The sequence below is a fragment of the Onychostoma macrolepis genome, chromosome 09, assembly GCF_012432095.1.
Source record: "Onychostoma macrolepis isolate SWU-2019 chromosome 09, ASM1243209v1, whole genome shotgun sequence".
NCBI lineage: Eukaryota > Metazoa > Chordata > Actinopteri > Cypriniformes > Cyprinidae > Onychostoma > Onychostoma macrolepis.
The window spans coordinates 13,066,701-13,081,133 of NC_081163.1; the positions used below are offsets into that span (position 1 = coordinate 13,066,701).

At 38.1% G+C, this 14,433-nt stretch overlaps 1 protein-coding gene across 8 annotated transcripts in view; it reads right to left on the reverse strand.

Annotated features, from left to right (window-relative positions):
- Nucleotides 1-14,433, reverse strand: part of kdm6a (lysine (K)-specific demethylase 6A) — a 69,708-nt gene that overhangs the window by 26,355 nt on the left and 28,920 nt on the right. For 7 of the 8 annotated variants that reach the window (XM_058786262.1, XM_058786260.1, XM_058786261.1 and 4 more), the window contains 7 exons: nt 7,694-7,748; nt 7,171-7,205; nt 4,805-4,898; nt 3,109-3,235; nt 1,414-1,512; nt 626-845; nt 209-343 (listed from right to left, as the gene is read on the reverse strand). In XM_058786262.1, the coding sequence (XP_058642245.1) occupies nt 209-343; nt 626-845; nt 1,414-1,512; nt 3,109-3,235; nt 4,805-4,898; nt 7,171-7,205; nt 7,694-7,748 (765 nt within the window). The remainder of the gene's footprint in view (nt 1-208; nt 344-625; nt 846-1,413; nt 1,513-3,108; nt 3,236-4,804; nt 4,899-7,170; nt 7,206-7,693; nt 7,749-14,433) is intronic. The other variant, XM_058786263.1, reaches the window with a different exon arrangement.

Here is a 14,433-nt window from a genome sequence, read left to right on the forward strand (position 1 = left end):
AAATAAAATTAAGGGTCAAGTTCAAATTGTTTTCTGTAGTGAACCATAATGCCACCAATAGCGTCAAACTCAACCTGTACTGAACCCAAATCATTTCTTTAAAATGTCACAATGTCCAAGCTACCACTAAAAAAAATCATTTTTACGAGTATAAACCATTAGATAGTGTAAGAGTTTCTACTGGCTTGTCTAGCTGATCTGTTCTCACCTGTTGTGTTGTGTTGAGCGCTCCCTGTCTGGAGGTGAGCTCTGCTGGGATTGGTAGGCTCCATGCCTCCTCAATACTAGGGAGCATTTTACTTTTACTTGGTAAACTACCTTGCTGAAGATTACACAACTGAGCCTAGAAAAAGATTGCGCAGAAAACATGTTCAGTGCCGGATTCAGCTAAGCTTGAGTCAATGCAATGGTGGTATGCATCAAATCACAGATGAAAATGACACTCATATCATCCTCAGTGTATAGTATGTCAGACAAGGGGACGTGATTCAACTCAAACAGGAAGGAACTCAAAAACGAACAATGTTCACAATCTTCCCGAAAGAAAAACACAATGATGGGCACATTAAAATGAAACATGTACACTTCCTCTCCTGAAAACGTCATGCACAAGCACTCTCTCTACCTGGAGGCATTTAATGCGAGCGGTTAGAGCTGGGATGTTACTGCAGGACTTGCTGCACGTGGCATTGATGTAGCACTTGATGGCATCCTGCGGCTGGTTGCAGGACTCGTAGAGTGTGCCCAGGTCCATCCAGGCGGCCGCATGGCTGTGGTCCAGTTGCACTGCACAGATATATGCCTGCAGTGCATCCATCGGCTGGTTCTGCTGCTGATACAACACACTGGAGAAGCAAGCACAGCAAATAGGAGTGGTTAAAAAGGGAAAGCTAAATAAACATACGGATCATAACTAGCTGCCACAGGTTAATGCATCAAGAAACAATTCATATCTTCCACATAAAATTTTGCCATGACAACCCATGGATGACAAACATTTCGTAACGACTATAATCAAATGTACCATTTTTTATTTTATGATTAGCTTTGCTGACATTTTGGGAGGTTCCTTGTGGTCTAATTAGGTAAAAGGGTTTCCACAACTTGTGATAGGTATTTATACATGGTTGATAGGTGTTTGTACATGGTTGCTTCCAGTGTTAGCTGTTAAATCACCTTCTTATCACAATCCTGAGGAGGATGTTTTAGCATAAATGTCTTGAGCATTTCTGTCTCTCCCCAGAGAGCAATATAAACCAAGCCTGAGGCAACATCAGCCCCAAATGACCCATTTACACCCAGCTACCAAAAACAACAAACAACAAGAATGTCTCATTTTAATGTGCAAGAAATGCACATAAATAATAAATGGAAGCAGCTTAACCTCACAAACAACGATCATCAAGAGCTTACCCAATTGAGCACCATGTATCTGCACTGGCCTCAGACTTATCGATAGACTGTCGGTAAGATATGAAGGCATCTTGGACCTTCCCAATACTTGAGTAGCACCTGCATGACAACCGAAAACACAAAATCCAGACACTTTCAAGCATATGAGTTATAGAGCTAAAATGAGAGAATTATATTTATATGATTATGCATTTGACAGACACTTTCAGCAAATTACAGTGGATTCAAGATATGCATTTCATCAGTTCATGCATCGCTCAAAAGTTTGAGCTACACAAACTCAGTTTTGTTAAACAAAAAAATGAAAGGGATTAAAGCAAAAAAAAAAATCCTGAGCCTGAACTTTTTTCCGAGGGTTGGGGGGATGGACACATACACAGGGTTATTTGGCAAACAAACAAATTTGAAAATGATTTTCCTTGAAACTACTTGATAAATAAACTAATAAAACTAAATGTTACAAATAAAGTGCTGCGCACGCAAAGAACGCAATTACTGTGGCAACTTTAACATTTGAAAGGATACTATGGCAAAGTTACTGCTTGCCTTATTCAAACTGATTTTTTTTCATGAATATATGATTGTCCTGAAGAAAGCTGTATCATACACTTTGAAAATTATGAGCTGAAAAAACAGGCTTTAATATGACTATTTATACATAAACTAATGTGAGGCAATAATAATTGGCTCAAATAAAGTATCAAAACCAAGTAATTAATTGGTTTTATTGTTAATTACATGGTTTCACTGTTAAAATACATGTAATATTCCTATATTATAAAAAAATACCTGCAGAGGGCACCAACGGCCTCGTGATGTTTCATATGATTCAACAACCTTTAAATTCATTTAATAAAGTCAGAAACTTTTATTTTGAAATTGCGATGTACAATCAATCGCATAATTAGAAACATTTAAGGTTTATAAATGATTCACGTTACAAATCTAGTGAGATAAAGCACAGTTTTCCCAGATGAACGTAAACTCACCGCATATGCAGAGGAAGAGTTTAGCCCCTTTCACACTTACAGTCTTTACTGGTAAAATCCTTTTCAAAACTACCGGTAAATTTGTTCTGGCAATCATATAGTTCTTATGGAGATGACATAATTACTTTGAGCTGTTTACAAAGCTCAGGAAAGCTATTAAAAAAGCAGCAATGTAAATATGGCACTAGATAGACACCTTTGCGCCTCGCAGGTTTTTCAATGTGTCGCATGCTTCTTTTCGATTCCACTGCTATTATGTGCGTCTCGTGTTTATAAGAGCAAAAATTTTGGATGGCTAGTAATGTTAGTTTGGTTGAGAGTGAAAGCTGTGTTCCCTCTTATACCATTGGTAGGCGAACTCATGAACTCGAACGTGATATCAACAAGTAAGCAATGTAGCCCTGCGTCCCAATGTGCACACTATCCACCCTATCTGCCCTAAATAGTATTGAAAATTACATATATAACAGAATTTAGGATGGATAGTATGCACTACGCAGGGCTACATTTAAAAAAACTTGTTGATATCACGTTCGAGTTCATGAGTTCTTTTTTTTTGATAACTTTAAGACCTGAATGTATGTATGTATGCATGCACGTATGCAAATAAAATTAATAAAAAATATATATATTATAATATAATATAACATAATATAATATACACGGAAGAGGAATTTCATTTAAATCAGGTAAAATTTTTGCTTACCTGCCCAAGAAATACCAAGACTGTCCCGAATTGGGGTCTGCTTCTAGAGACTTCTGCAGACACTGAATAGCATAGCTGCTCTTGTTGGCTTTATCTCCCAACTGTTCGACTGTGTGATGCATCCAGCCTGAGGGAGTGATGGGAAACATGAGGATTAAATAAGAAACTGCATTCTGAACAAAACAACTAGAACACTCTCTGCTACAGCACTAAGTCACGGTATGCACTGTGGAGGCTGTTACACTGGTACTCATAAAGGGAGCAAATGGTTCGCTCGTTATCTTCAGGGTAGGGTGGGGAGATGAGGTGGAGTAGGATCGGGGGGTCGGGCGGTTTCTACTACCACCAGCAGCTTCAAAAGGTCTCCGCAGAGATGACTCTGTCCAAACAGCCCCTCTCCTCTCCATTCCCAGCCAGCCAGAAGTTGTTAAGGAGAACGAGACAGTGTGCAGACAAAGAACTTCCCCCATGTGGCCTGGCTTCTCCTAGGCACTGATCCTAGCCGAGCTCTTAACACCTGTGGCAAGCGCCTGCACCCGGGACACGTTACTACAGCAACCAGACCATTGTCGACAATTGCAGGGGCAACGTGGCAATGGTTTTATGGCAGCTGCTTTTTTTTTTTTTTTTGCACTTTCTTTTTGGACTAGCAAAAGAAAGAAGCTTGGTGTGATGAAGAGCTGTAGTTTGAGGATTCAAAACGGACAACTGTGCCAATTATTCAAATTATTATACTTATTGATGCTTTTTAACCCAAAGTACCTTGCAGACAGCTCCATCCTGGAGTGCTTTGCTCATTGATGCCACTTTCCCAGTTTATGGATTGCCCTTAGCTCAGATTTCTAACCACACCACAGCATCCCAAAAGCAATCTACACATTTATTAACAACAATCACATCTGGCAAAATTGCACAACCTTGAGAACTGCAACATATCTTAGAAAACCCGGACTGTACATTTGAGGATGCTGTTATTACGAATCCCACTAATATTATTTGGGGAGATGGCATGGTGCAATACATTAGTGAAGACTGTCTGAAAGCTGAATGGATGAATTATGATGAACAATTACCTAATCTGAAAATTAAAAAAAAAAAAGACTGAAAAACCAAAATGAAATATTCTTTCTTTACAAAGCATTTCAAAATAAGTACACATCTGTAGAATTTGTGACTGCAGAATTCCAAACAGCTGTGCAGAATGGAACCACTCTCTTGCATGCTCTTCCCCCCCACCCAACAAGACTGAAATATTTACTATATTTTGCCACATATATTCATTACCACACTGAGATCCATATCTTGTATGCAAAATCTGCGCAGAAAGTGTGCAGATTCCATTCTTTGACTAATCAAGATTAAAATCACAGCAAACAATCATCTACATAGGAAACACACTATTTAAAATAAAGCCCGGTTTCCCACACATTTTGACCAATGAATTTATATAACTTCTTCCAGCTGGTTGTGATTACTGGATGGATTTTTCAGATCATTTTATGAACACTGGACTGCAGTTGATGAAATATTTAATAGCTAAGCATAACTAGACATATCTGATGACAGAAATCAGGACTTTTCCATGACTTATTTTATTAACTTCCATGACTTTTCCAGGCATAAAAATCACAAATTCTGATATTTCCAGGTTTTTCATGACTGTGGGAAGCAGGAAGTAAGTAAAACACACACTCACCTAATTGTTGGAGCGTAGTTGCCTTCACCTGTGCAGGGAGATTCTCTGTTTGTAACAGACTCTCGTAAGCTTCCTTTGCGATGCGGTATTTCTTCTGCAGACAGACAGAGAAGAGGAGAGAGGTTTTAACAGACAAAAGGGTCAGCGCTTTTACGGCACCTCTGGGTGGACACAAAGGGCCTCGTTAGACACACCACAATGTACAGTCTCAGGAAGAGAGGAAACCCACTGGACACTGACCAGGCCAGACACAGGGACGCAGGAGGAGAGAGGCAAACACACAGACAGACGCAGGGGGAGGGTCAGTCCAGACTAGACTTAAGTCAGACAAACAGAGACATGCTCTGTATCAGTGTAACTTGAGAAGCCCTCTCAAATGAAGTGTTTGTTTTTCTTAGCGACCTTGACACAGATCTTTGTTGGAGCTGATGGCTGACCACCATAGCTGACCAACACAACTCCAAACACACTTAAAAAGCAACCTCATCTGTGTGTGGTGGACAATAAAATTGACCTATTGTAAAACTTAGGCATTGGTTGGCTGATAAGTGCAGTCATCATTCCTTACAGCAAAGTTTTGATAGAAAGAGTATGGAAATTTGTATGAGATTTAATACAATTGCATTCATTTTTAATTTAATATAAGGCGAGGTGGATAAGAACTATGTTTGCAGAACAGAAAAGACTGACAGAGTAACAAGAGTCTATCGCTCATCAAAAAGACTAACTACAGGGAAGCTGAAGCAAAACCAAGAGGACAAGGTGGGGATTGGTTGGTTGAACACACACAACGTCAAGGAGGCACCCCAGAAACAAATCCATCAATCAAGAGCGCATGTTTGGGCAGGAGCAGTAAACTGAGCAAAAGAAAACCCCAGGACCAACAACACTGCCCTGTAACCTCTAGAACCTGCTTCCTTTACAAACAGTCATTTATAATGCCAAAAGAACACAACAGTAGGGTTGTGGCAGTTTCTAAAATCATTTTAAATTTGGCAATTAAATATGAGGTACTAGTGAAAGTACAAGATGCACCCACCAGAAAAGCTAATGATAGCATGAAAATGGTGATCGTGGCAAGTAATAGCTGCAGTTTCTGCAGGGTATTGGAGGTACTGAGAGTAATGGTAAATAGTGTTTACTAAAACTAATAACGTCTAATTTGAAAACACAAACACACTGCAAAGCACTGCTAATGTAGTCAATTAAAAAATGTTTAAAAAAAATAATAAAATGCTAAAACCTGCCAAATATGAAGATCTCTTAGGGAAACTTTTTTGGGGAAAAAATGCTGTGAAATACCTAAAACTATTTAAATTAATGCATCGTTAAAGTGATAGTTAAATCAAAAATGACTTTATTCACCCTCATGTCGTACTTGTTTGTTGAACACAAAAGAATATGAAGAATGATGGTAACCAAACAGTTGCTGGAAATCAGTGACTTCCATAGTAAGGAAGAGAAAAAAACAAATACAATGTGAACCAGCATCTATTTGGTTACCAACATTCTTCAATATCTTCTTTTGTGTTCAGCAGAAGAAATGCATTGTAGAACGTCATAATTTGAAGACGATGTGATATGTGCACATACATATCAAAGGGGGAAGTCGTGGCCTAATGGTTAGAGAGTCGCATTCATAATCCAAAAGGTTGCGAGTTCGAGTCTCGGGCCGGCGGGAATTGTAGGTGGGGGGAGTGAATGTACAGCGCTCTCTCCACCTCAATACATAAATGGCTGCCCACTGCTCCGAGTGTGTGTTCACGGTGTGTGTGTGTGTGTGTGTGTGTGTGTGTTCACTGCTGTGTGTGTGCACGTTGGATGGGTTAAATGCAGAGCATCCGAGTATCACCATACTTGGCCGTATGTCACTTCACTACATGTTCGGTTCATTAAAAAAATAACCACTTTTGCCTTAATATACATAATGAGTACTAAAGTTGTTTTCACTGATTTGCAACCTGTTCGAATGTGTCAATCTCAAAAAGTGTGTTTTAGGGTTTCATGACACTTCAAGTTAATATATCAATACACCATTTCTACTAATAAAAAAAGTTCTCTTTCACATTTATCATCTAATGTTTGACATCACAGATTCAACATCCTTTGTCTATCCCACATAGTCTTATCTTCAGTTGCATCAAATTGAATAGAATAAATAGAATAGAATCAAATAGAATATTTATGATCACTATCTATCTATGGATTGGAATTTACTTCAAGAACCAAGGTCTGCGTAAAAACAAACAGTCACTGTTGCCGTCTATATCATCCAGAACATTATACCCCAAAACATGAGTTTCAGCGAAACTGCATATTTATCTGCATATTCTGATAAAATGTTACAAAAAAAGAGGAACACTCACCTGAATTTCATATACATGAGCGATGTGGAACTGAACTGTAGGGACAAAAAGAGGAACTGATTAACACCGGAAATCCTTTTCTAATGGAAACTGCATTCAAATCTGATATCAGGCCAAATATTAAACCAGTGTTCTTTGTCTTCACTGTTTCAGCTTGAGCGTTAATAAGCTTATGGGTGTACAGACACCGGGAAGGAAGAATATTAGCTTGCCCTTTGTGCACTTCAAGCATGTCATTACTGCCCGTATGCAAGGCAACACACAGCTGAATCCAGTCATGCAGTTTCCCTGGCAACTGGAGTCTCAGGCAGGATGAAAATGGTAAGAGGAAAAATATAATTGAGGAAATACTCCTTTTTCCTATAATAACCTCTCTCAAGAAGACAAAAAAAAAAATGTAGCTGTTCACTGCTAAAAAAAAACAAACAAAAAAAAACTAAACAAAAACTCATGCATAATGTGAATGCAGTTTCCTAATAAAAAGATATGTAATAGAAATGAACATGCATTGGAGGGTACTTACTTTCAGCTTTGGACAAAGTGCAGGGTGTGGAGTCAATCAGTGCCAGCTGAAAATGCTGCAAGACAAGGTGAAGTTTGATTAGACTGGATATAGTTAGTAACAGAAACCGGGTATTTTTTATTGTCTAAATTGTCATTCTGAAATTAGATCCACCCAAATGATTTTGGCATCAAATAACCATACCAACATAATCATCCATCTAAAGAAATTGGCTACAGCGAAAGCACCATTTCTTCTCCAACCAATGCATTTATGTCCAAAAATAAATCTGCTTCCTCTAATAATATGCAACGAGCCATATGGGACTAATAACAAACTTCTATTGTTACAACGCCATTAAAAACAGATTCAACTAAATTCTAAACTATATCATAATAAAATGTAATTATGAAATGGAGACAGAAATTTAGGAAATGAATCGATCACTGTTTTCCCAAAACAACCTCAACCACAATTCCATCCATCAAACTATCCCATGACTCCACATCTGTTGAGAAACTGATCACTGGACATTTGGATGATGGCCACAGACTTTTATGAACCCCAGCTGTGTTAGCTGCAATTTTTAACCATTCAGAAAATGCACAAGTACTATGCATTCACCAGTGGCCAAGGTCCTATTCATTTTTATGAGTGAATCTAATAAAGCCGGTCATATTTTTGCAGGCTATAATATATCGTTATGCAATAATGGCCAAAACAATCACGCGGTCATTAATTCCTTCCAATCATGATCCAATCAAATCCCAGTGTACACTTTTCAATCACTTAAAACTTAGAAAGACAAATTAAGTAAAACAGAAAAAAAGCAATTCTTGCTTCATTCATTCATTCCTTCTATAATTGCCATTAGTAAATATGTCTACATGTATACAGCTGCTAAATGATTCTGACTCGAGAGATGAAACACAGCAAGGTCACGAGGATGTGATCCTGCAGTCAGACACAGCTAGCGTTGTACATTATGTTGTATGCAGGGCATAGAAACACTCTCTGTGAGCAGCATGATCACAACACTAATCACAAACCTTTTAACAACCCCAGACATAAAGAACCATGCTCAGGTTACCAAGAAACCAGCCCAAAAGCAAAGCCTTTAATAAAGCACTGAACCTGACCCAGCATAGAGGTACCTAGAGGAAACCCATTCACCTGCATAGCAACAACTGAGGAACGTGGCCATGCATTACAATGTCCTGATGACCAGCGTACAGAACTCAAAGATACGACTTTAAATATAATACTATCACTGGAGTCAAATCAACAGAAAATATGCAAATTGGATACAGAATTCACATATTTTAGAATAATGGAAATATAAAATGGTGTGCAACCAAAAGTTAATTTTGCCATGAACTAGCATTAAAAGTCAAACATTTAACAATCTCAGCACTTACACGCCAACAAATCATCACTACCTTCTGTCAAAACAAGAAAACATACACATCTATCTGCTTCATTTAGACATCCTCTAACAAACAGAAACATGGATTACTGACCATAGAAAGCCCTTTGTGCCGAGCTGATCTCCACTGACCAACTGCTTCCTACACGCTCGCCCGCTCTCTATGGCTCTCGACTGGCAAGTAGATAATGCAGCAGGATTACCAGTGTGTCTCTCTCTCTAATACTGATTACTATTCAAGAGAGAGCAGCGGCAGCAGCGGCTGAGAGATGACACGCTGCTCTCTCCTCTCTCTCTCACTCCATACCTTCAGGCATTTTTCATCACGCACACAACATACGGCTGCCGTAAGCCTTCACTCTCTCACTCACTGCAGGAAATCAGGACAGAGGGACAGTAGAGAGAACAGGGAAAAAATAAGATGAGAAAAGCAGGAGGCGGCAAGCTATTCAGTGCATCATATCAGCAGGCAATAAAACAGTTCTAATAATGGAACCAACACACTTTCAGGAAGCGTTCTTCATAAAAAAAAAAAAAAAAAAAAAAGCGCTAGACAGAGCATAATAGAAAGCAACACAGCTGCCACAACACACATTTTTATCTCGAGATAGCATCTTTACAGAGAAACAACAGCAACCTATCCCACAGCGGCCTACGTTAGACTTACAATTTAAAAAAATATATACATCTTGACACACATACACAGTCACAAATACATAATTGTTAAAAAAAACTGATCAAAGGATTCATTAAATGAATGAGAAGTGACAGTAAAAACATTTGTTACAAAAGATAGTGTTTCAAATAAATGCGATTCTTTTGAGCTTGCTTTTCAAAGAATTCTGAAAGAAAATGTTTCTTAATTTCCATAAAAAATAAGCAGCAAAACTGTTCTCAAGATAAAAGTTAATCACAATTTCACCATCCAGTGAGGCACATCAACCATACCTTGGAGTTATTATTGATGATCAGTTGACTTTCTCAGACCACATTGCTAAAACTGCCCGGTCCTGCAGATTTGCTTTATTCAACATCAAGAAGATCAGGCCCTTTCTGTCTGAACATGCTTCACAACTCCTTGTTCAAGCTCTTGTTCTGTCCAGACTGGACTATTGCAATGCTCTCTTGACAGGTCTTCCAGCCAGTTCTATCAAACACTTTACAATTAACCCAGAACGAGATTAATTTTTAATGAGCCAAAAAGAATGCATGTCACACCTCCGTTTATCAATTTGCACTGGCTACCAATAGCTGCTCGCATAAAATTCAAGGCATTAATGTGTGCCTACAAAACCATCACTGGCTCTGCACCACTTTACCTAAATTCATTACTTTAGACTTATGTGCCTCTAGAAACTTACGTTCTGCAAGTGAACGTCGCTTTATTGTGCCATCCCAGAGAGGCACAAAATCACTTTTCACAGACTTTTAAATTAAATGTTCCCTCCTGGTGGAACGACCTGCCCAACTCAATCCCAGCAGCTGAGTCCTTAGCCATCTTTAAGAATCGGCTAAAAACCACATCTTTATTTGACCCTCTAACTCTAGCACTCTCCATTCTAATTCTATACTAAAAAAAAAATAAAAAATACTAACACTAGCTTTTCTAATCTTTTTGTATTCTATCTATTTGTTTTCTTTTTATTTATTGCACAATTAAAAAAGGCCTCTAACACTAGCTTGCTCTGTTCTTTTTATTTATTATATTAAAAAAATAAAAATAAAAAAAACTTGCTACGTGTACTGCGTTAAGCTAACTGAGACTTTATAGCACTTGCATATAATTGCTCTTTTGTTGATTTTGATTACTTCCATCGTCCTCGTTTGTAAAGCCTGGCTCACACTACAGGACGTTTAGCCCGATTTAGCCCCGATTTCCCCCTCCCGAGAATCGGAGCAAAAATCTTGAGCACCTCGATCGGTCCTGATGTTCGGCACGGATTATCTGGTAATGTGAGGCGTTCACTGATCGAATGTTGCACCTCCTGATCTGCTCGCACACAAATCAGGGCTGCCCCGATCATATCAAACATGTTTGATATTTAGGATTTAAATCGGGATGATGACCTGTTATGACTACGTCAGTAATTTCACAATAGCCAAAGCACGACCGCCAAACAGCTGTTGGATGGTGGAGATGGAGGACACCGTTTCCTGACGTTTTGTAGTAACATGACTGGCTCTATAATGTGTCAAAAACGTATCATCACAACCGTAAGGAGAAAGAGAAGCGCTAGGGTGAAATTGCCTCAGTTTTGAGCGTACCGGGTGAGTGCAGAAAGCTGCTAGCACACTAGCTAACATGTAAACATTGCTGACGAGCTGCTGCGTGAGATCACGAAAGGCACTCAATCTGGCATGATAAACTTAATATCTTGTAGTGTGTGCATGTGTAAGATTTGAGGGAAGATAATCTGCAAAGATTCTCCTTGTGTGTGTGCTGCAACCAGATTTCATAATCGGTTAGGATTTTAAAACTCCTGTAGTGCGAGCCCGGCTGAAGTCGCTTTGGATAAAAGCGTCTGCTAAATGACTAAATGTAAATGTAAAGACTCTTGATGTTTCTCGAGTCGGCATATCAGTATGATTTCTCAAGGATCATGTGACACTGAAGGCAGTAATGGCTGCTGAAAATTACCATTAAAGGAATAAGTTACACCTTAAAATATATTAAAATAGAAAATTATTTTAATTTGTAAAAAGATTTCACAATATTACTTTACATATATTTTATTTTGATCAAAATAATCAAATAAAAAAAAAAAAAAAAAATTGATCAAGACTTCTTTCTAAAAATATTAAATACATAAATAATAAAAATTGACCCCAAACATTTGAACAGTACCACAATACCACAGTTTTTATATGGATAATGGACATAATAGTACAGCTCCTAATATCTGGAAAGGTGGAAATCTTAAAAAATAAATAAATATTTTTTAACCTGGTCTAGTCAGTCAATGTACATACTTGAGCTGAGTGAATGGATTACCAAACTATCAAAAAGATTTTGATAGTTTCGTAATCTTAAAGTGGGCATATACAGTTTAAATTCTTCCCATTAATATTTCTACAACAGATTGGTCGCCTTTCCATTATGCTGTAGCTGCAATAATTTCAGTCAGTCCTCATGAAAAAGGTCAGTATGCTACGTAACTAGGGATAAACAAATTTAGAAACCACTATGGCTTATGATTATATTTATGCTATGGCTGATAAACATTATTATTTATGGTCAATTGATTTATGGCCAACATACAGGGTATGCTTTTGTCAAAGGTAAATATTAAGCTTAATATCATCTGGGATAAGTTAAGAAACACTAAAAACAAAAACACAGGTATATCAAATCTCTCTAAATGCAACTATGACGGAGCAAAAAATAAAAATCCCACAAATGACTATGCATAAATACAATACACAGATTCAAATACGCACCACAATCCTGAACAGAGATCAAAATTTTAAATGCAGATAGCAGAGTATAAATGTATCAGTCTATATGTGACCCTGGACCACAAAACCAGTCTTAAGTCGTTGGGGTATATTTGTAGCAATAGCCAAAAATACATTGTACGAGTCAAAATTATCCATTTTTCCAATATCCAAAAATCATTAGGATATTAAGTAAAGATCATGTTCCATGAAGATATTTAGTGAATTTCCTACCGTAAATGTATCAAAACTTAATTTTTGATCAGTAATATGCATTGCTAAGAACTTCATTTGGACAACTTTAAAGGACATTTCTCAGTATTTACATTTTTTTGCAACCTCAGATTCCAGCTTTTCAAATAGTTGTATCTTGGCCAAATATTGTCCGATCCTAACAAACCATACATCAATTGAAAGCTTATTTATTCAGCTTTCAGATGATGTATAAATCTCAAAAATCTGAAAAATTGACATGACTGGTTTTGTGGTCAGGGTCACATGTGTCAATGCAATGTCAGAAGGGATGACACTGCAAATAAAGCAAGGCGTTTTGGCAACACATTTACGACACATAACGCTACAGATACATTGTTTTAGAATGCAGATGTAATAGCAAGATCACCTCCTGTTGTCTCCTATGGCAGACACTTACCAGAGGGTTATGTTCGAGTGGAGGGTTGTATGGGAGATATTTACAGAATGCAGGGAAAGGTAAAGAGAGCACTGCTGCCTGCCCTCAGAGCTGCCGCTTTGTTCCCGTAAGTGGGACACACAGGGAGCCGGTGAGCATTCAGCTGGCTGCCAACCAGCCCCTGCCACCCCTTCCCCAAAGCAGAGAGAGGACGTGCTGCACGTACAGCTCTCGCAACGTATTAGCACTCACTTGCTCTGGCTCACAATAAACTGAAGAGTAAAGGATGGCTGAGGATAGGGATGTTCATTTCTGTTATTTCTCCTAATCGACAACCGACGCTCGTTAACCGATTATTAACCATTAACCGACGAGATTTTAAATTAGAACTGAATTAAATTAGAAAGAATTTAATGTCTGTGACCTGTTAAAAATACTAACATTTGTATTCCAAGGATTTATTTTACATGCGCAAAAAGCAGCAAACAACAGAACATGAGATTCACATGGTTATATCATATATCACGCACCTGCAGAGCTTCTGCAAGCAGAGAAAAACAAAGCTACGCTATATAGCGAGTTTCAGTTTCGTTTTAGCCTAAATTAATTTGTTTTGGCTTGTCGTTTGTATAGCTACAGCTTCTTATATTTTTAATTCTTGTTCTTTTCTAAATACTGTTAAATTGAAAGGATTTGTTGTGGAGTGAGGGGAACTAAAATAGCCTAGCTATGTTTAAAGTGTTTATTATAATGTTTGCAAACATTTCGCGTTGGCATTAGGCCTATATTTCTGAATGAAATAAAACGAGACTTATACGCAACTTATGTTTTTTTACCTTTAAATTTTTTTTTATACACGTAGCGTATTTTAACCATGCAGCAAACCTTTTAAAATATTTTGATAAAAATTACTGGAAAAAAATAAAAATAAATAAATGACGTTTTAAACTGTTTAACTGATTGTATTAATCGTCGCTTACCGGTTAACCGTTTAAAATGAGCATCCCTAGTTGAAGATTTTGAATGCACTGCATTCACACACATTTAAGCGGCATTTATACTTAGCGGAGCTGCGCGTAAAGTTACCAAAAATGCCGTGCACACCGCCATGTGAAACGACACCGCACGCTCTCAAAGCGGACTTCCACAAACACCGCGATGACATCATATTTGCAGCGCGCACCCAGCTGAACTTGTGGATGCGTAGAGGATAAATCAGCCTTTATATTCTGCGGTTTCATAAGAACAACCCCCTCAGGAAGAGACTAT